General features: G+C 32.0%; 1 protein-coding gene across 1 annotated transcript in view; it reads left to right on the forward strand.

The window, feature by feature from the left end:
• Positions 1-22,631, forward strand: part of LOC142334825 (uncharacterized) — a 69,922-nt gene that overhangs the window by 35,201 nt on the left and 12,090 nt on the right. Inside the window, exons 4-5 of the mRNA XM_075383150.1 lie at positions 223-356; positions 9,353-9,633. Coding sequence (XP_075239265.1) covers positions 223-356; positions 9,353-9,633 — 415 coding nt within the window. The remainder of the gene's footprint in view (positions 1-222; positions 357-9,352; positions 9,634-22,631) is intronic.

Here is a 22,631-nt window from a genome sequence, read left to right on the forward strand (position 1 = left end):
GATCGGCGTAGGCATGTTACCAGATCGCAATCTATAGAGTATTAGAAAAACTGTTATAGATTTGTAGTATCCTCACACAAAGTTTAGTATTAAAGTATCACGCGAAAGTTTTTTGTTTTTTTAGGCCAGTGACAAATTGTGTTAGCATTATGACATTTGATGTATGTGCAACAGGGACAAAAAGAGCGTTTAGAGTGTCATTCCAAAAACGATAATTTTTAGCAACCTGTTGTCGACAGCAAACTGAGCGGTATGCTTCTAATGGGTTCATCAACCAACGAATTATCCCAGAACAATACATAAGGCTACTTACCGATTACCACAACGAAGACAACAAACCACTCAACTTTGTTTCTGTGAGTTTCTCGTCTCAATTTTTAAGTTCAACTGTAAAAAATTGCACTCAATTATATGCGTTCCAAAAACAAAATTAAAAAAGTCTTGTTTTTAAGATTATGCGTTTTCACATCAGCTAAAGTTTTGAATTTGCCAATTGATATTTTTTTCAGAAAAACGATTGAGCACGATAAGAAGTTTACTTGTTCAAGACTTTCATGGTGTCACAATTTTGGAGCAAATTATGTACAAAGCATATCGACTGGGTATTTTACTCCCGATTTTAAATTTTTGGAGAAATCAATACCAAGTCGGAATGATTGTGGAAATTGCTTTAAGATGGTTTCAATATTTTTCACGTTTACATAATATATTTTATATACATTATCTTGACTGTAAACAGACAATTAAAAATTTTAACTGTGCAACAAATACAATAAAAAGTACAAGACTACTGAGCATTAAATTTTGCATGCTGCGTAGAGCAAATAATTTTGCCTAATGATTCCACCGCCTCTTCGGTTTTCGCTGTTTTCGGCTCTTGACAATTAAGTAAGTGCAATGTTTTTTATTAAATTTAAAAACTCATTGCTTAAGTAAAATGTTAGTAGGTTATGAAGTTATCTTAGATTGACCGCAATTGAACTATGTTTTTTATGTACTTGGTAAGAGGTGCACTATGGCACATAGTATTTTTTTACCATTGTTTTCAAAAATGAAACAATAAATGATTTAACGCATAAAATTTTTTAATGTAAAATCAAAATTTTGGGGAATGCTTGGGGCATGATACAATTCAAACATCAAAAAAAGAATGGAAAAATTGATTTTCATCAATATCAGATACTACTGTCTACATACATAAAGTTTGTTCAATAGCTTTTCAAATTTTTGACTTTTTCGCAATACTTTTACTAATTACTTATAAGCAATGTGCTTAACACAATATGATTGAAATCCTGAAACTACTTATCAATTAAGGTCTAAATATGGCCGGAACTGAAGCAAAACGTTGAAAGAAAGTTTAAAATTGAGCTTTAGTTTCCATTCACAGCAAAAGCAGTCATGCAAAATACGATTTCCCAGATTAAAGTGTGTTTAATTATCCCAATAAGGCTGGGCAAACTTAAGTGAAATTTTGAGTTCCATTATCATGCGTAATCGGGTTCCACCTATGTCACGTCTAGCTTTCACTGTGGCTGAGTTATGTTCTGCAGCTCCAAAATTAAAGCTAAAAATAATTAAGCAAAAATTAGCCCAATTGAATTCGGATTATTTAATTACAAAAGAAATCATATGCTGCCAGATTTCACTGCTCTGCACTTTTGTAAACCTATTTCCTTTGGCCAAACTTCATTTCAAAGTTTATTTTTAGTTGATCCCCTTAAACCAAAGATCATATTTAGCTTCGTATTTACTACAAACTCACTTCGTGGAGTTAAGTTCTGGAATTATTGTTCCGACCCCACTTGTGGGGGGAGGAACTATATACTCAAATGGGTTTTTTTTGTTCCGTGAATTTTGGCCGACCGATATGGCCATCGTAGAGAAATGTGCATGGTATCATTAAAAAGCTCGTCCAGCGTAGAATTCGACATTAAAAAGATTTTTTAGAATTCCGTTTTTTTCGAGGAGTTATCGAGGTTTAAAGTTTCACGTGAACACTTGATATTTGGTTCACTTTTGTTCACTTTTACCGTAATTTTCGTTCGAATTAACGTTTTTTCTACGAAAAATTTAGTTCAAAACTAGATTTCACGCCAAAAAGTAAATCAATTTTAGGTTTTTAATAGACAAAAGGAGATAACAAAGACTAGTTCTAGTCTTAGTGGGAAGTTTAATATATAAAAAAAATCGAATTAGGTTTGGGAGCTCTTTCTTTAGAAAATTTTGCAATTTTTTTGTTTCTTCAAGTCACCTAGAGACTACTAGACACTTTTAACATCGAAGTTCCGATAATGACAAACCTCTTTTACGATCAAATGAAGCCCAATGAACAATCAATTTGTTTCGAAGGGATCGTTCATGTTTTTTTTTTGGATTCGTATCTCAAATTTCGTAATTTCAAACGAAATTTTGATTTATTTTTTGAGGTTTTACTGAAATTTTATAACCCTATGGCATAAACTTGTTGACTAATAGATTTGCTAATGAGCATTAAGTGAACCTATCTAGTGTTGTGAGTGGACAGCTAATGGCTGTTAAGACTTTGAAAATAAATTTTCGAAACATTTTTTAAAATTAGTAAATCATAAACTTATTTTTGTGAACTGTAAGTTCGTCTCCGTTAAAACAGGATTGAACTCCTTCATACCACTGCAACATAAGTTAATGTCACTGGCGGCTTTATCAAATAACTATTGGTTATTCGTCTTCAATGCCACAAGATTTCAAATTTTAAAAAAAAATTTTTGGACATTTCGTTTTATTGGTTCATTTTGAAATCTTATCACGTCATCCTAATAATGATGGCTACATCTTCCTTAGTGAATACGAGCAAAGGATCATAGATAAAATTTTCTGGGAGAAAAATATGGTTTAAATGGCTTCAGCACTTTCTTCTCCCATTTTTCTAAAGAAATTTTGGTTTGTGCCTGTATTTGTTGTTTTTTTTTCATAGTCATAAGCCATATTGTGATGTCTTATTGATTACCTAGGCATGATAAACATTCTTGTATTCACATCGTGGCATAGCTGAGCGTATTCATTGAATTCCTATGAAAGCATTTAAGTTTAATGGCTGTTAAGACTTTAAAAGTGTTCTTTTTTTGAAATTTTTTTGAACATAAATCAATCTTAAGCTTATTTTCGTGTATTGTAAGTCAGTCTCGGTAATGAAAGAACAGCTTTTTTTACATCAGCAACAATTTATCTAGTTAGCGGTTTTGTCTTCTAACTATTGGTTTTTTTGGCTTCGGTGCACGAGTTTTCATAATTTTTAAAATTTTTGGATTTTTTTATTAATTTTGGTTCCTTCTGAAATCGTATTACATTATCATAATATTGATAGCTCCCATTGGCTTAGTGAAGACGATCAATGGATCGTTGAAAAATTTTTCAGAGAAAAAAGCTTATGGTTTAATAAGCTTCGACACTTTCTTCTCTCAATTTTCTACCGAACTTTTGGATTTTGCTTGTTTTTGTTGTTGTTTTCAAAGTCACTGACTTGTTGTAATGTCTTATTGATAAATTCTGAATGACAAACATCCAAGTCGTCACATCATCTTGGCATAATTTAGCGTATTAAATGCCTTCCGTTGAAAGCTGTACAATTTTGTGACTTTGAAACTATGGTTTTTCTCAAAAATTTCGTGGTTTTATGTATTTTTCTTTGCCATACGACTTATTGTTATGAGTTATTGATGTCACCTGAATGAAACCTATGATTGCTATTTCATCGAGGCAGAATTTAGTGTGTTTAATTAACTCCGTTGAAAATAATTGAATTTAATGTCTTTGATACTAGGGCTTTTCTCAAAAACTTCGTGGTTTTAATATCTTTGTTTATATTTGTTGTTTTTCAAGTCATTTTGTAAAAATAGAAACAATCACCTTGCTGTTAAAAAATTAATTGAAAATAGAAGAGTTTATACTAAAAAGTTCATTCTCTAATGGCTTTGAAACTTTTCTCGCTTAATTTTTGTGAGTTTGCTGTTTTTGCTTTTTTTTTTAATTTTTAGGAAGCCGTGAAATTCTGATCGGTCTCATAAACCTGTAATGTTGCCTGTAATGTTGCCCCTAAAACTTTAATGAGTGATGTTACCCGAACCAGTCAGTTTAAACCCAATAGTCTTAAAAAATATGATATTATACATCTTCAAAGATTTTTCAAACTTTTCAGTTTTTTTGTTCTTTTCGTCAACTTATTCTCGTCATTGAGAAGTCCACTCCAATTCCCTGAATTTCAAAAAACAACTTGTCTACTAATATTATGTCGTAACTGATGTTTTGTTTGGTGGGCATTATGCGTTTTCATAAAAAATATTGTGAGTGGTGTATTTGTGTTTCTTTTTTTCTCTTCTTTTAGCTTATTCAGGTAATAACAGATCTCAATGATTTTCAAATGCGGCCCAAATGAACGAGCTTCTTTTCTCTTTCAGTATAATTTTAGCTGAATGAGTATAAATGTAAACTGAAATAAAATTAAATAAAATTCAGATAATAGCTAATGATTTTAATGGCTACAATAATTTATGTTATTCTTCGTATTTTTTTGAGATTTTCTGCGTCTTTGTGTAACTTGTTCGTTTTTTTTTGAGATTTTCTGCGTATTTAGTTTATTCCTATGGTTTAGTCTCAGCAAAGACAGGTCCCGTTAGTTTCATATCGACTTTTTAGTAAATTTATCAAGAATTATTTTGTTAAAATCTAAAGATTTTTTTAGACTTTTGAAATTATTTGGTTTAAGAAATGTTGATTGATCTTTGACTTTAACCTCATTTTTTCTCTATGTCAACATTTTACCTAATCTCATTATGAAAAACATACATCTGCTGTGTAGTTAGCAAAAACTAAATTTGTGGAGTTAAGGTTTTATCTGATTGCATTTTGTCGTTGTTACTAGGTGCTTTTGAAATTATTTATTTGGTTTCTGCCGTGAAAATTTTGTTTTCCCATATTTTGTTGTTTGCTGTATTCTCTCGTAGTCTTTTTTATCGGTATATCTCGTGAGCGCTGTAATGAGAAATGGCATTATGTAATTCAATTTGTAGTTAGGTTTTTTAGCATTTTTTTAAAATTCAAACATCTATTTTTGTAATCTCTTCGTTTGGTTGACAATTAAGTCAAAAATGTAGATGAGCTCGGGTCGGAACATCATGTGCGAACGCACATTAACGAGCCGCCTTGTATGATATATATGATCGATACGGTTTTTTGCAATAAATTATATCCAGGTCTTCAGGTGATTTTTTTTTCTAAAATTTAACTGCTTTCGCGCTTATTTTCTGCGGTTTTTGCTCAAACTCTGACAATTAATTCTAATTAGTTTCAGCTGAAATGTTTCAGCGGAACTATGTCAACTGTGCATTAGCTGAAATGCAAAATTTTTGAATTCCAAAACTCTCGAGAAGTTGTCGACGTTTATATGCATACCTATTCCATGAAAACAACTAAAAGCTATTTGCATTAGCTCCAAAATTCAGTTAATTTGTCACTTGTTGCTAGCTATTAAATAAGTCTTCGAAAACTAATAGCACAATTAACTGAAACTATTGAGGATTTGTGGAGCTTTTATTTAGTTGAAGAGATGTCGGTTTTCATGACCTCTTAACATATTTGCTCAATTTCAATCGAAATTGAACAACTTAGCGATAATTTCCTAACTCTAATTGCAATGAAATTAATCATTGCTTTTTCAAACTTTAAACACATTTTTTGACGTAATACACAAATGAAGAAATAATTTCAAAAAAGCAAATTTCAAAACTTATTTCGTTTTGAGCATGTAGACAACAAGGCGGCTCGGTAATGTGCAATGGCACATAAGGTTCCGACCCCGCCCATCCACAATTTTGTGGATGGGCGACCAAATGAGGAACAGATAGAAAAACCCAAAAATTATTTTTTGCGAATCCCAAAAAAGCCCAAGTCTTTTTCAAAAAATTCTGTATGAACGATAAGATAACCTCCAAAACAAATAACTCAGTGGAGTAAAAATTGATGCATTAGATTGCTGTAATATGTTAATATTAAGAAAGCGAGTCAAAACGAACAGCAAAATCAAACAACAACAACAACAAACATTAATTATATCAAAAAATTTATGTCCCTCTTAAAAACTAAATTTAATAACAAAGTCAACATACCGTCAGATAAACCTGAAACTAAACAAAAATAACTTAAAAATCACCAGAAAACATATGCGACCAGTCCATAGAAAGGTTGGGTAACAATTATACAAAAAAGAACAAAAACAGAAAAGTAAAAAAAATTAACTTATTTTTTTGAAACAATTAACTTCAAAGTAATAAATACCATTAGGAATAAATTAATATTACCACAAATTTGCGATTACCACTGCTTCTATAGAAGGGCATTAGGACCTGACCTTATTCATTTTTTAGAGCGGCTAAAAAGAACAACAAAGAACAAAAAAAATTTAAATTGAAACTTGCCAGAAAACGCTGTCAAAACCGTCAAGCCAAACTTTGGCACTCAAAATATATTTGATTGCGCCTTCTTCAAACAGCTATAATGTAGTACGTGGCCATTCATTAGTAAGACTAGGTAACAAGTAGACAAAAAAGCGGAGTGCTAAAGTATGTAATACTTTTAATTTTTTTTTCGAAACAAAATTACATTCAATGTCATGAAAGGCATTAATAACAAAAAGAGCTATTTAAATATCGTCGTTTTTTCATGAAAAAGAAACCCTCGAGACCTGTAATTATCCAGAATATTTCTTGCATCTACAAAAAGAACGCCAAATATGACAAAAATCAAATTAATTTAATTTTTTTTTGTGAAAAAGCGGTGTCGAAGCCAGTAAGGTCATAACAAAATCTTTAAAAAAAAGATTTTTGGACACTAATCCCTTTTATTCCCTTGACACCCATAATGTCATATTTGACCTGTAATCAACTAACGAGATTAGGTAACAAAAAGAAACATAAAAAGAACAAAATTGCGAAGTTAAAAAAGTTATTTTTTAATTTTGGAAAACGATGGGCTTGAAAGTCATAAAAGCTATCAGCTATCTGCTAATATCAGAATATCGGTTTTTCTATTCTTTCATGAAAAGCCAATGAAAGCTATCACTAAACAGGAAATTTCATACGACCGAAACGACAAAGTATAAATGACAGTTAAGACAAAATTAAAAAATTCAATTGATTTCTTCAAGAAAGAGGCGTCGAGGCCATTAAAACGATGATTTATATCTTTCAAGATTTTAATATGTTCAATTGTGTTTTAATTTGAATGCTAATAAGGTGACATGAGAACTGTCAATAATGTGATAATGTGACAAAATTAGAAAACATGAAAAACTGGCAAATATCAAAACAAACAAAAATCTAAAATCTTGTAGTATCAAAGCCAGAAAACAATAATTTCAGGCTTAAAACTGCAACCGAGAATAAATGTTAACTCAGTAGAAAGAAGAAGCAGTCTTTTTTTGCTGACACTAAGCTGGAAGTTGAACAAATTAAGAAAAAAATAGAGGAAAAGTTAATTAAGCCATTATTTATTGAAAAGTCAATTATTTTTAAAAAAAACGACCATAAACTTTCAATTAAAAAACTAAATGAATTAGCCTGGAGCTGTTTCGCAAGCGAATTGGTTGGACCTATCACTCCTGAGCTTTGATTTGATATGTTCTGTTCTTTATTATTAAAAAAAAGTCTTTTTTTTTTAAAAAAAAAGACCGACTGATTACAACCCGATTTTTTTTGGATTGTAACAGTCCAAGAATGGCCCAAAACTACCCCTGTTAATACTTATTGTCCGTTAAGAACAATTGATTTTTCAAATGTTGTAGATATAGATAATTTCTGAGTTGAAACTCAAAATAAATTTTGCATTTTTGATAATCAACGAGTAAAGTTAGCAAAAAACGGCAAAGTTTTAACTACAAGGCACTCTCTGCGGACTCTGAAGTAGAGATAGCCCCCCTCTGAGTCTACAAAGATTGTATGAGTGCTGTTTGGGGGTGTACTGTAGGCAAATTTAATCAAAGTGGACTAAAGTAGCTTATTTCGTGCTGTTGTTGATGAAAAAGGCTAAATTTTGAAATGTTTATCCAGATTTTTTGACCAAAAAATTAAATTAAAACAATCAAAAATGCTTGTTCGTCTTCAAAAATGAAATCAACGACACTATTCTTAAAAATTATAACAAATTTTAGCAAAATTGACGAAAATTTAGGCAAAAATTCCGGAAAATGTGAATAAAAACAACGTGAATTCACTCTTCTTTTCTCAGAAGTTTAAGCCTCGATAACTCCCTGTAGAAAACGAAAATTAAAAAAATCTTTTTAATTCCATATTCTACGCTGGACGAGCTTTCTAATGATACCAGTCTCAACTCTCTACGATAAATATATCGAGCGGCGAAAATTCACTGAACAAAAAAAAAAAAACCCAGTTGAGTATATAGTTCCTCCCCCCTCAAGAGGGTCGGAACAAAAACTCTATTGCCCTGTATGTATTAGTAATTCCTTGCGACCAAATTCAAAGACTCAGCTGATCTTATGAACATGGCTATGAGTAATTGCGAAACTGCTAATTGTCTTTTTATTCTCCAGCTGTAGTATAGAACGGGACGTTTATGAAATCAATCAACATTTAGGTTTTTTCAATTCGATCTACTTGGTTTTCATCTTAATTATTAGACACTACATTTGGAAATGAGCAACTCATCCTGTTAAATATTTTCGGATACATCTCAAGCAAATTTGAGCCATATTTGCTTACTCTAACTGTTTTCTACTCAGGCTTATTACTCTAATCTTAAGACATGGGCGGGGAAAATGGAGTAAATTTACTCGAGTAATCCGACATTGACCACATAATGACTAGAATGATATAATCCCCTCATTTTTTTAAATCTATTTTTCAGGTAAACGCAAGTTTTAATTCTGCCAATTTTCGCTATGAAAGGTAAATATTTTTTTTTTACTCTAACAATTTCATTTAAAATTTGGTGCGTACTCAGTACACATTTATTGATCGGTTGGAAAACTGCTTCTCGGATGTAACTTCAAACTTTTAGTCAAAACTTTTGACGTCTTTGCATTCTTTTTAGTCAATAGCTTTGTGGGAAAATGTCTCTCTTTATTTGATTCGTTACCAATTGGTTTTGTTTTGAAAGTTTACTTTTAGCCCTTTATTTGGCAGAATGTGAGAGAACTTTGAGGATAAGGGGAGCTAAAATATTATAGGGGATTTGTCGACTTTATTTTCTAACATGTCGCGTATTAAACAGATCGCGTTGCATTTATCTTAGAAAATTTGGTATTGGTGCGTGAAAAATTCATAGAGCAACTAATGTATTTGATACGGTTCTAAATTTATAGGCCAGCTACAGTGACGATTTCTGCATCAACATTATCTTTGATGTGGGGTTTGGACCAGGAGATCTTGTGATTGACACTCGGTTCCAGACCCGACCCAACTCACTTTTTGTAATACTCGGAAGTGAGTTTGGCGATATTGGACTTCCTCATATGACAACAAAAATTTTCCATCGGGACGAACTGAGAGACGAACTGACATTTCATCGGTTCAAGCATAATATTATGTGTGAAGAGAAAGCATGGATTTGCAATATGACAGCAGAGAATACGTGGCCAAATTGGTGAAAAAGTATAAATTTAGCTTAGAAATTAGTGAAACCAACATTAACTTGAGAGTTGAACTCCCGTGCACATGATATGTCACGACCTCGGGTTGACCCCTCTTTGAAACTATGAAAAAGGCCAAAAATGGTTCTTGGGAACCATACGTAAGACCATAAATGGTGCCATCCAAGAAGGGCCAAAACTTCTTGTATGTTCTTGCTATGGTTTCTATGAACCGAAAAAAGGTTCTATTTAGGGTTTCAAAGATTCAAAGATTGATAGGAAACTAGTGGCAAACCGATATCTACGATATATTTGTTGTACTACGTGATCCAAAAGACGTCATTTGAGATCACCTTTACTTTTTTGTATGGTCTATCAAAGAAGCCATACAACCACTTACGTCTTACGTATGGTTTCTAAGAAATATTTATGGTGGTCAACCTTCAATAGCTCTGATTTAATTGCACCATATAGTAGTTACTCTCTCTTTCTCTCTTTTTGTCTAACTGATCACTGGGCTTCGGCATAGTGTAGAAAGAAATCTATTTCCATCTTTTATTCTATAAAAAATGACTTCTAAGAACTCCTATCTTTGGGGATCTTAATAGGATGGTTTCAGAAAACTCTGAAATCGTTTCTAAAGGGTGATCAATTTTTTTTGATTGAAGCAATCTGTAGATGTGTGCTTTAATTAAAAAGTTGTCTCATAGAAGAAGAGATTTCTTTGTTATTTTTAGCTGTACTTTGAATTTAAACATTCTTTTGTCTCTTCTCCGCTCTTAAATTGCATCACTACAGCGCCTAAAGATTGGTACCTGTGGTTAGAAAATTGAGAAAAATTGGATAAAAGAGGTTAATAGAAACAAAAAAAAACATTGGCGCCAATAAGAGCTTTGCCCAACTCCAATAACTTCAGACACTAGAATGCGTTGGACTTGTTCAAATTTTTTTTCCTACAGTTCCTCTCAAAACTCTTCTGATTAGAGCAGAAACGATTAAACACTCACGACGACACAATATTTAGACCTTGAATATTACGACACAACAACTTTTAAAGCATACATTCTACGTTTTGTTAAATGTCATCATGTAACAAAAACTGTTTCATATCTTGAAATTTTTTTTCAGTACTTGTTCAAATCTCAACTTTTGAAAAGACCCCAAAAGTTACACGGCCACCATTTGAGTTATTGTCGGAGGAAAGTTGTTTCTTGATTATAACAAAAGTCTTTTCACAGACATTTTTGTCGAGCCTAGTTGTATTTTTGGGATTAAGCAGAGCCTTTTCACTGCCAAATATGATGAAATGGTATTTTTAAGAGCAGCTGAAAACAAATAGAGAAAGCAATGCTGTTACAAGAGCCGAGAACACAGAAGAACTGTTTCCAGCTCTGATTGCAGCTTTTTGTTCCTTAAGCACTTTCAACCTAAAATTTGACTATGTGCTAGTAAAAAACCTATATGACAAAAATGTGAAAAAAAGTTCATTGATCCGATAAGATTATTCTAGCAATCTCACTAACCAGCGATGTCGCCATAAGTTCAAATGTAAGCAATTACTTGCGAAAAAATTAGCTCAAATTTATTTCAATTGTTCTGATAACACAAAAATAAAATTAAACCCCAACCTATCTAACCGCAATCTGAACGAAAGAAACTAACTCAAGCAGGTGCATTAAAACATTTTCTTATGAGGATCAGCGTTGTTTTTAGAGGCAAAACCGCTTTTTCCCCTCAAATTCTCAAGAGATGCTCTTTTCAAGACAAATACTTATTTTGTTTTGGAATGAATTTATTTGGGAGAACTCAACTATCGTTTTCTGTTGAAATTCTCTGCCAATTCAGGAAATTGTCTTAAATATCATCGGCTAAAACTTCACAAAAAACTCCAGCATAGAGAGACAAGAATTAAAAAGATTCAGTTAAACTCTTATCTGCTGAAAATAGCTTTGAAATTTTTGTGTTCATTTTACTCAACCCTTTTGGCGGTCATCCTACCCCAGTTTGGCCCCTATGAAAAGCAGAATAGGTCAAAAATTAGGCGCATACTTTTACAACCATTGACTTTTTAACTTTTGCCTAGTCCCTACTTTTGTTTTTCAACCACAAGAGCAGTTTGGGTATTAGGTTGAGCAAATGTCTGGAGGGATATTTTGTGTCAAACCAAAAAATCCCGCCAGTCAAAACTTTTGAAGCATAAACTAAGTGAGCAATCTAATCTATCCCAGGTTGAGAAGTTTGACCAAAATTTCTTTTGATCAGACCCTCCCAAACAAAATTGTTATATAATGACCCGTTCAGATTAAGGTTGGACTCGGTAAAGATGGCGGCAAGGTCCTGATTTTTAAATTAATTCAGAAACTAATACTCAAAGTTTTCTAATTTTTGCCTAATTTATTGATCACGCTTAATATCTTTTTGATCTTGCTCCTTCAGTTTACATGCTGTGGTTAAATTGACTGCAAGAAAACTTATAAGATGATTTTGCGCCGAGGCTTTCTAAAGTTATTAAATAGAAATTTATTCAATTCAAAATTTGAGAAGCTTTTACATAGAATACAAAAGTAATTTCGATCAAAGGCGAATTGTTTGTTTAAAAGCATCATTTGACCCTAATTTTGATTCTAATTTTGTCTCTGGTTCCATCAGGGTTCTGAACGCTAACTTTCAAAGTTTTCTTCAAAGCTTATCTGTTTTTGACCAAAAAAAATCCGTCAAAGAAATAGTTTTGCATCCGGTACAATAGCGCTCAGCTCGTTTAGTTGATTACTATTTCTTTTTCCGGCCAAGATAACGCTAAAAATTTCTGGAAAAATTTAGAGAACCAGACAAATGGAATTGTTGAGGATCTTGGAACCAATAATCCAGCTTTGGATTCTTTAATTACAACAGGAAGGCTCAGTAATGTGCGTCCGGACAAAATGTTTGGATTCCACTCAGCCACGTTATTGACTTAATTGTCCACCTAAAGAGGAAGAAATAAAAAATTTTTAAAAGTCACTTACTGTTCGCAAATAATTGGTTTATCCATTTAAAAAAACACTTTAAGTTGTAACCAACATATAATTGGAACAATAACTGATGAGAGTAAGAGACAAGACAAACAGCAAAGGTCCTAATTTTTAAATTAATCCAGAAACTAATAATCAAACTTTAATAATTTTTGCCTCAATTATTGATCACGCTTAACTTATTTTTGATCTTGCTCATTCAGTTTACAGGCTGTGGTTAAATTGACTGCAAGCAAACTTATAAGATGATTTTGCGCCAAGGCTTTCTAAACTTGTATAATAGAAATTTATTCAATTCAAAATTTGAGAAGCTTTTACATAGAATACAAATGTAATTTTGATCAAAGGCAAATTGTTTGTTTAAAAGCATCTTGTGACCATAATTTTGGTTCTAATTTTGTCTCTGGTTCCATCAGGGTTCTGAACGCTAACTTTCAAAATTTTCTTCAAAGCTTATCTGTTTTTGACCAAAAAACTCCGTCGAAGAAATAGTTTTGCATCCGGTACAATAGTGCTCAGCACGTTTAGTTGATTACTACTTTTTTCCGGCCAAGATAACGCTAAAATTTTCTGGAAAAATTTTGAGAACCAGAAAAATGAAATTGTAGAGTATCCTGGAATCCATACTCCAACTTTGGAGTTATTAATTACAACAAGAAGGCACAGTAAGGTGCGTCCGCACTAAATGATTGGATTCCACTCAGCCACGTTTTTGACTTAATTGTCCACCTAAAGCGGAAGAGATAAAGAACTTTCAAAAGTCATTTTTTGGTCGGAAACAATTGGTTTATCCGTTAAAAAAACACTTTAAGTGGTAACCAACATATGATTGGAACATTAACTGATGAGAGTAAAAAACAAGACAAACAGCAAAACCAAATAAAAACAACAAGCAACACTTACGACCAAAAACTCAATGAAAACGTCAAAAAAACCATCAGGTAAAAAAAACTTAATTAAATGACTTGCAACTTACCAGAAAAGATACGGGAACTGTCTATTTTGTTATGTAACAAGAAGGCAGTAATAAACAAAAGGAGCAAAGTTAGAAAATAGGTTAACACATTTTCAAAAAAAATAAATTCAAATTCCCGAAAACAATTAGATAACCACTGAGAGCAATAAATGGTTTCAATTAAAACACAATTTAAAACCAGTGAAAACTGTCATTTCCTACCCAGAAATCATGATCAAGAATTTCTTACGACTACGAATTGAAAAATACAGGCAAAAAATAGTCAGTTAAATTTTGCGAGGATACGGTGTCGAACCATAGATCAAAATCTATTCTAAAAAAATTCAGTAAAACAATTGCTTTTTGTTTCATCTGCGTAATGTGATATGCAACTTGTCACTAGTTTGCCAATAACATGAGGATGGTGCAACCCAGCAAAAGAGAAGCTACAGAATTGGAAAAGGTCAGAAAACAATAAACAAATCTATAAAAACTCGTACAAAATTCAAAAATCAGTTACAAAGATGAAAAACAACAATTAAGGCTTCATTATGAATCACCTAAAAACAATATGGCTTCTCTTCCTAATTATATTACGCTTAAAGACGGCAAAAACTAGTTTGAATTTGGCAAATTTTAAAAAGAAACATTTCTTTTGTAATCAAATTTTTAAAACAGTAAGACATTACAACCGTAAACTTTTGAACTGGAAAATATTGAACAGTTTTAATTAAATTTGTTTAGAAAGGTAAATGTACCTGTCATTAGTGAGACTAAGATAAAAGATTAAACATTAACATTTAATACAGGAAGAACTCAAACTTTCTGCGAACATTTCTATGCAAGCGGTGTTTAAGCCAAAAAAAGAAGCTTTTCGCTGAAATTATAAAGTATATTCACAGGCCTGCCTTTTACCTATAAATTTTAGTTTTCCCTAATTGATGTCTGATCTGAAATCATTCTGGTTTATAACTGAAACAAAAAAAATCAAAAACGGCAAACGTATTTAAAAAAAAACAGATACATAGCGCCCTTAAAATCCAATTAATTTTTTGAGTACAAGATTCAACAACCAGACAAAAGCTTACCTAGCTGCTGCTTGTTCTCCGTTGAAAAAAAATATCAAATATCATCGAAATAGTTAATTCAATCAAAAATGTCATTCAAAAATAAATGTTGAATTCTGTATACTCATCGAGTTGTATAACCGAAAAAGCTTTATGAATCAACTGAAAAAGTTAGAAAATTTCATTAAACATTTTGTAGATACCAAAGTAAAAATTTTAAAAATTAGATTTAGTCACAGGACTACAAAAAGAACATTAAATGCTTGAAGCTGTCCAGAATTATTATTATTAAAAACTGATGAGAAACAATTTGTCGAGCCATAAAAAACATGAGCTTTAATCCTAAAACATATTTTTTGTCAAAAAAGTTAAGGGTATTGTAATGGCATCACATTGTTCTGGAACTTTGAAATAAGAAATGATTTTCTAGAGATTTATATGAAAAATATTGCGAAGAAATGATTTGAAAAAGACAGATGGAATCCTAGTCTTTTTTCATGCGTTTTCAAAACTCAGAGATGAGACGACAATTTGCCGTGCTATCTCTGTGTTATGTCACAATTTTTTTCTACAAACTAGTGGCAAAGTTAGCCCATAACTGAAAAAAAGGTCCTGTTAGCACTGGTGATGTCTCAAGTAGGGTTCAAACCGGACGAACTGGGCAAAATATGCTTTTTTAAAGACTTTTCTGAACAAAAGGAAACAATAATTTTCGACAAATTTAGCTGGTATTTTTGCCAAAACAGTTGGTTCAAACTGTTCACCAACTCTCTTTGACCTTTAAACATAAAAACAATGAGACCATTGTTAACAATTTAAACAGAAATTTACCAAATTTCAAGCGAAAATTCGAAAAATGGGAACAAAACAACGGAAGTTAGGCTATCGTTCAACAGTGATTAAACCTTTGAACACACTAAAATAAAGTTCAGGTAATTTTACCCTAACGTAGTTAAGGTAAACCGTTGACAAGGTAAAGTTAAGGTAAAGTTTACCTTATTTTTAGCTTAACTTGAGTAAAGTTTCCCTTAATTTTACCTCAACTCTGGAAAAAATTAGAGAACCAGACAAATGGAATTTTTGAGGATCTTGGAACCAATAATCCAACTTTGGATTTTTAATTACAACAAGAAGGCTCAGTTATGTGCGTTCGCACAAAATGTTTGGATTCCACTCAGCCACGTTATTGACTTAATTGTCCACCTAAAGAGGAAGAAATAAAGAATTTTCAAAAGTCACTTAATGTTCGGAAATAATTGTTTTGTCCATTTAAAAAACACTTTAAGTTGTAACCAACATATAATTGGAACAAAAACTGATGAGAGTAAGAGACAATACAAACAGCAAAGGTCCTAATTTTCAAACTAATTCAGAAACTAATAATCAAAACTTTCTAATTTTCGCCTCATTTATTGATCACGCTTAAATTGTTTTTGATCTTGCTCGTTCAGTTTACATAATGTGGTTAAACTGACTGCAAGAAAACTTATAAGAAGATTTTGCGCCGAAGTTTTCTAAAGTTATATAATAGAAATTTATTCAATTCAAAATTTGAGAAGATTTTACATAGAATACGAAAGTAATTTTGATCAAAGGCAAATTGTTTGTTTAAAAGCATCATTTGACCATAAATTTGGTTCTAATTTTGTCTCTGGTTCCATCAGGGTTCTGAACGCTAACTTTCAAAATTTTCTTCAAAACTTATCAATTTTTGACCAAAAAAATCCGTCAAAGAAATAGTTTTGCATCCGGTACAATAGTGATCAGCACGTTTAGTTGATTACTACTTTTTTCCGGCCAGGATAACGCTAAAATTTTCTGGAAAAATTTTGAGAAACAGAAAAATGAAATTGTAGAGGATCTTGGAACCCACACTTCAACTTTGGTTTTATTAATTACAACAAGAAGGCAGAGTAATGTGCGTCCGCACTAAATGTTTGGATTCCACTCAGCCACGTTTTTGACTTAATTGTCCACCTAAAGCGGAAGAGATAAAGAACTTTCAAAAGTCATTTTTTGGTCGGAAACAATTGGTTTATCCGTTAAAAAACACTTTAAGTGGTAACCAACATATGATTGGAACATTAACTGATGAGAGTAAAAAACAAGACAAACAGCAAAACCAAATAAAAACAACAAAAAACACTTACGACCAAAAACTCAATGAAAACGTCAAAAAAAAGTCAGGTAAAAAAAACTAAATCCAATGACTTGCAAATTACCAGAAAAAATACGGGAACTGTCTATTTTGTTATGTAACAAGTAGGCAGTAAACAAAATAGAGCGAAGTCAGAAAATAGGTTAACACATTTTCAAAACCAATAACTTCAATGTCCCGAAAGCAATTAGATAACCACTGAGAGCAATAAATGGTTTAAAACACCATTTAAAACCAGTGAAAACTGTCTTTTCCTACCTAGAAATCATGATCAAGAATTTCTTACGACTACAAACTGAAAAAATACAAGCGAAAAATCAAGCAGTCAGTTAAATTTTGCGAGAATACGGTGTCGAACCATAGATCAAAATATATTCTAAAAAAATTGAGTAAAACAATTGCTTTTTGTTTCATCTGCATAAATGTGATATGCAACTTGTCACTAATATGCCATTAACATGACGATGGTACAACCCAGCAAAAGAGAAGCTACAGATTTGGAAAAGCTCAGAAAACAGTGAACAAATCTATAAAAACTTGTACAAATTTCAATAATCAGTTACAAAATTGAAAAACAACAATAAAGGCTTCATTATGAATCACCTAAAAAGAATATGGCTTCTCTTCCTAATGACATTGCGCTTAAAGATGGCAAAAACTAGTTTGAAGTTGGCAAATTTAAAAAAAAAACAATATTTTTTGTAATCAAATTTTTAAAACAGTAAGACATTACAACCGTAAACTTTTGAACTGGAAAATTTTGAACAGTTTTAATTAATTCTGTTTAGAAAGGTAAATGTACCTGTCATTAGTGAGACTAAGATAAAAGATTACACATTAACACTTAATACAGGAAGAACTCAAACTTTCGCGAACATTTCTATGCAAGCGGTGTTTAAGCCAAAAAAAAACAAGAAGCTTTTCGCTGAAAATATAAAGTATATTCACTGGCCTCCCTTTTGCCTATAACTTTTAGTTTTCCGTAATTGATGTCTGATCTGAAATCATTTTGATTTATAACTGAAACAAAAAAAATCAAAAACGGCAAACGTATTTAAAAAAAAACAGATACATAGCGCCCGTAAATCCAATTAATTTTTTGAGTATAAGATTCAACAACCAGAAAAAAGCTTACCTAGCTGCTGCTTGTTCTCCGTTGAAAAAAATTATCAAATGTCACCGAAATAGTTAATTCAATCACAAATTTCATTCAAAAATAAATGTTGAATTCTGTATATTCATCGAGTTGTATAACCAAAAAAGCTTAATGAATCAACTGAAAAAGTTAGAAAATTTCATTAAACATTTTGTAGATACCAAAGTAAAAATTTTAAAAAGTAGATTTAGTCACAGGACTACAAAAAGAACATTAAATGCTTGAAGCTGTCCAGAATTCATTAAAAACTGATGAGAAACAGTTTGTCGAGCCATAAAAAACATGAGCTTTAATCCTAAAACATATTTTTTGTCAAAAAAGTTAAGGGTATTGTAATGGCACCACATTGTTCTGGAACTTTGAAATGAGAAATGATTTTCTAGAGATTTATATGAAAAATATTGCGAAGAAATGATTTGAAAAAGACAGATGGAACCCTAGTCTTTTTTCATGCGTTTTCAAAACTCAGAGATGAGACGACAATTTGCCGTGCTATCTCTGTGTTATGTCACAATTTTTTTCTACAAACTAGAGGCAAAGTTAGCCCATAACTGAAAAAAAAGGTCCGTTAGCACTTGTGATGTCTCAAGTAGGGTTCAAACCGGACGAACTGGGCCAAATATGCTTTTTTAAAGATTTTTCTGAACAAAAGGAAACAAATATTTTCGTCAAAATTAGCTGGTACTTTTGCCAAAACATTTGGTTCAAACTGTTCACCAACTCGCTTTGACCTTTAAACATAAAAACAATGAGACCATTGTTAACAATTTAAACATAAATTTATCAAATTGAAAGCGAAAATTCGAAAAATGGGAACAAAACCACGGAAGTTAGGCTATCGTTCAACAGTGATTAAACCTTTGAACACACTAAATAAAGTTCAGATAATTTTACCCTAACGTAGTTAGAGTAAACCGTTGATAAGGTAAAGTTAAGGTAAAGTTTACCTTATTTTTACCTTAACTTGAGTTAAGGTAAAAATTTACGTTGACTCTCTTAAGGTAAAATTACCTTAAATTATTAAAACTTTCTCTTTTTTACGTTCTGCAGTAAAATTACCGCAAATTATTAGTACTTCAGTGTGTAAAATCGAGACCCGTTTTATGTGCAATCTAATGAGCTAAATTTCGTTTTGATTGGTTTAGTATTTCAGAGGTTATTAACGATTTTCGACCTCGAACCTCCGAAAAAGACAACATGCTCACTGTTTTAACTTGAATTTTTTTTCAATCAGAGTGTTTATGTTGATATCCCGATAATATGAGCCAGAATGTCATTGTATTATTCTCTTAGGCAATGGTGAACGCCCTACCTGTACTCTACCTGAACTTACTTTTACTTGCCTTAACTCCAGCAGATTTTACCTCCACTTTACCTGAACTTTACCTGAAAAGTTAAGGCCTCACTACCTTAACAAAGACCTTAACTTTAAAATTACCTTAAATAATTACTCTAACTGTGTTGGTAAATTTACCCTAACTTTAACCTAACTTACCTTAATTGTTTACCCTATCTTACCCTAATGTTAAGGTAAATTTCGAGTTTAGTTTAGGCAAAGTTAAGGGATTTTTTAAGGTAATTTTAGGGTAATGATTTAAGATAATTTTAAGGTAAGTTAGCTTAAAATTTAAGGGTTTTTTTAAGGTAGTGAGGCCTTAACTTTTCAGGTAAATTTCAGGTAAAGTTACGGTTAGTCAAGGTGAGTTAAGGAAAGGCAAATCTACCTTAACAGTTTAGGTGAGTTAGGATGTTTTTTAAGGTAAAATTAACTTAACTTTTTTTAGTGTGTAACTCCTCAAAAAATCGCATTTCAGAAAAGTCTTGTTCATTTGAATTTGTATGCTTGACAAGCTTTCTATTGATACAACTCACATTCCTGAACGACGAATACGTCGATCGGCGAAAACCGACAAAACAAAAAAACTGTATAACAAAAAAAACGTTCGGAACAACTAAAACACCTTGTTATATGCATTGACTCTTGTACCATCCAACATGTCAAATGCCAACATGTATGAAAATTGATGATAACCTCAGATTTATCCTAGATGAGTGCCCTCATAGTAAATTTAAAAATAGCCATAACCCTTTTTTACGAATATAATGAGCAGCAGATATGCGTCAGTTTGAGTTTTGCCTGTATCAATATGCAATAGTAGTTCTAGGATTTTGCCTTAAAAATTGTGAGAAATGAACAACAGGTACGTATTATTTGAATCAAACGATGGTGTAAGAGAGAATAACAAAAGTAGAGCTTCTCAATTTTTCTTTTCCAAAATCGGTTATATCAATTTAAAAAATAGTTAAGGAAGTAAAATATTTAAGGTAAAGCTTGAGAAAGTTTGTTAAAATAAGCTAAATTGAGCAAAATTGTTTTCCACAATTTAGACCAAATTGCCAAATCGGCTTATCCTGCCGTAAAAAAACTTCTAATATAATAATTTTGAGTGACTGTAATTTAAACAGCTTTGATAGACAAGGGAAGAAACACAAAACGTCTTTTTTCTTATTAAAAAACGGAATTATTTGTAAAAAAAAGGGCTTGCATTAAACAAATCAGCTATTTCAAAAGTGCTCATTAAACATGAGAGTTTCTTGTAATTTTTGGTCCGTCAAGAAACGAAGATGCGGTTAAAAGGACGAGAGAAAAAATATGAAGCTCAAAAACATTGATAATGTCTAATTCAAAATTAAAGAACCTCATTTCGAAACCAAAGCTGTTTGTCGCAATAAAGTTTTAATGTTATTTGTTTTTCGTCCAATGTTTTCTGTATGTTACCAATGGTGATAGCATAGGACAGTTCTTAAGCAGCAGTTTTAACCAATTGAAACTTGAAAATGAGAAGGCTGTGAATAACAAATTTTTTCACTACAAAACAGAGAATTTGCCGTCAACTCACTTGGAGATTGTTTTAAGATTCATTAACGCAAAATTTAACATTGCAAATTTATATTCACGATTTCATTTTGTATTCTTATTTTTTAACTGTCAAATTGATCAAATTACTTATATTAGCATCACAAATTTTTCAATTGACCAAAGTTGACGTCATATTCGGAAAAAGATGGAATGGTTCACAAAAACGTTCTCTGAATTTTGATACTCAATGTCAGTTGAATCCCCAAACGCACTCTTTGTAAAAGTGTACAAAATCTTGAATAACAAATTTGAGAAAACATCTAACCATCTATTCTCCATATAAAGCGACACAAGATAATTAAAATTGTTTTTGCAGCACTAATGCTTTAATACAATATAATACAATATATAATACAATTAAATAATCTTAGGTATTATCTTCTGATGTTTAAACATTTTGATTATGAGCTGAAGGGCAGAGGGTATGTTTTTATCAGTCATGGTCCATTGACTTCTGTATGTTTTCATGTGCTTTCAAACCTGCATCTTGTTGATTTTTAAAACGTACTGATTAAGAAAAATGATTGGGTGTCACGGTCTCTTCGTTGTTTTGTTTGCTCTTTGTTCATCAAATGTGTTGCAGCAGTGAAAATACTGAATGTGCGCCTTTAGCCAATCAGAGACTGAGAAGACACTATTCTATTTTGTATAGTGAGAACTAAACTTACACTAGTCGGTCTTGTAGTTGGTTACACCATGTGTATACCTTTGACTCCGTTGCTATACTTCGTATTCACCGTAATAATAGAAGTTTACTCTCTGTGTTTTATAGAGTCCGTTAGTCTTAGAGATATAGGTAAGTCTACTTCGCGCGCAGAAATAAGTAGCCGTAGCTCTTTATACTTTAAGGATGTAAAAGGAGCCCTCTCCGGGTCTGCTTTAACTGGTGCGACCAGTGATTTAACAAACTCTAATCGTAAAAAGAACTCACACAAAACACTCTTTTCTCGATTGGGAAAGAAACTTAGACTTAGAATCCATAGCTTCTTAGTCTTTATTTATTTAAAATTTCAGAAAAAGGGGAACACAGCCCCAACACAACAATTGTTGCTATTCCAACGGCGGAATAAATAAAATGGATCATCACATTGATCAACCCTCTTCTCACGTACCGACACACTCGAACGAATTACAAATCAACACCAAGATGAGTTAAATATACTCTCAAACACAGCAAAACAGCTTAAAAATCACTACTTTGCAATAGAACAACAACCTCACATTTATTTACCAGAAAAGGCATCACAGCTTTCATGAACCACTTTTCTTTCTTATTTAGTTAAAATTTATGGAACCCAACTCACAAAAGGTTTAATTCTTTTCATTTGTGACCCAATCGCAAATAGTTATACCTCACTAATATATGATACTCTATTTCACCCATTATCAGACACACTATTTGAATTCTTTCGTGGAATACGGTCAGAAATACAACCCTCGGATCAAGAAGGATTACTTCGAAAATCCTCCGAATTCCTTAAACGCCGTGCACCGGCACTAAACACTAATGCTTCACAATCTAGAAAAGAAAGCGTACAAAAAATCGGTAGACAGGAAATAGAAGGATTCAATCAACTTCTTAAAGTATATATAAGCTCTGTCAAAGATGCAGACTCAAATGAAGATGAGATCTTTGATTCTCTCGCACTTTTATCTTGGTACTTACATAGATTTAGGAAAAGTCTGGTTAGACACATCTTTCCAAGTACCAAATAATAGCAGAAACTTATCCACAATTAATCACC

Source organism: Convolutriloba macropyga, chromosome 2 (genome assembly GCF_964194025.1).
Source record: "Convolutriloba macropyga chromosome 2, txConMacr16.3, whole genome shotgun sequence".
In the NCBI taxonomy this organism is placed as follows: Eukaryota; Metazoa; Xenacoelomorpha; order Acoela; family Convolutidae; genus Convolutriloba; species Convolutriloba macropyga.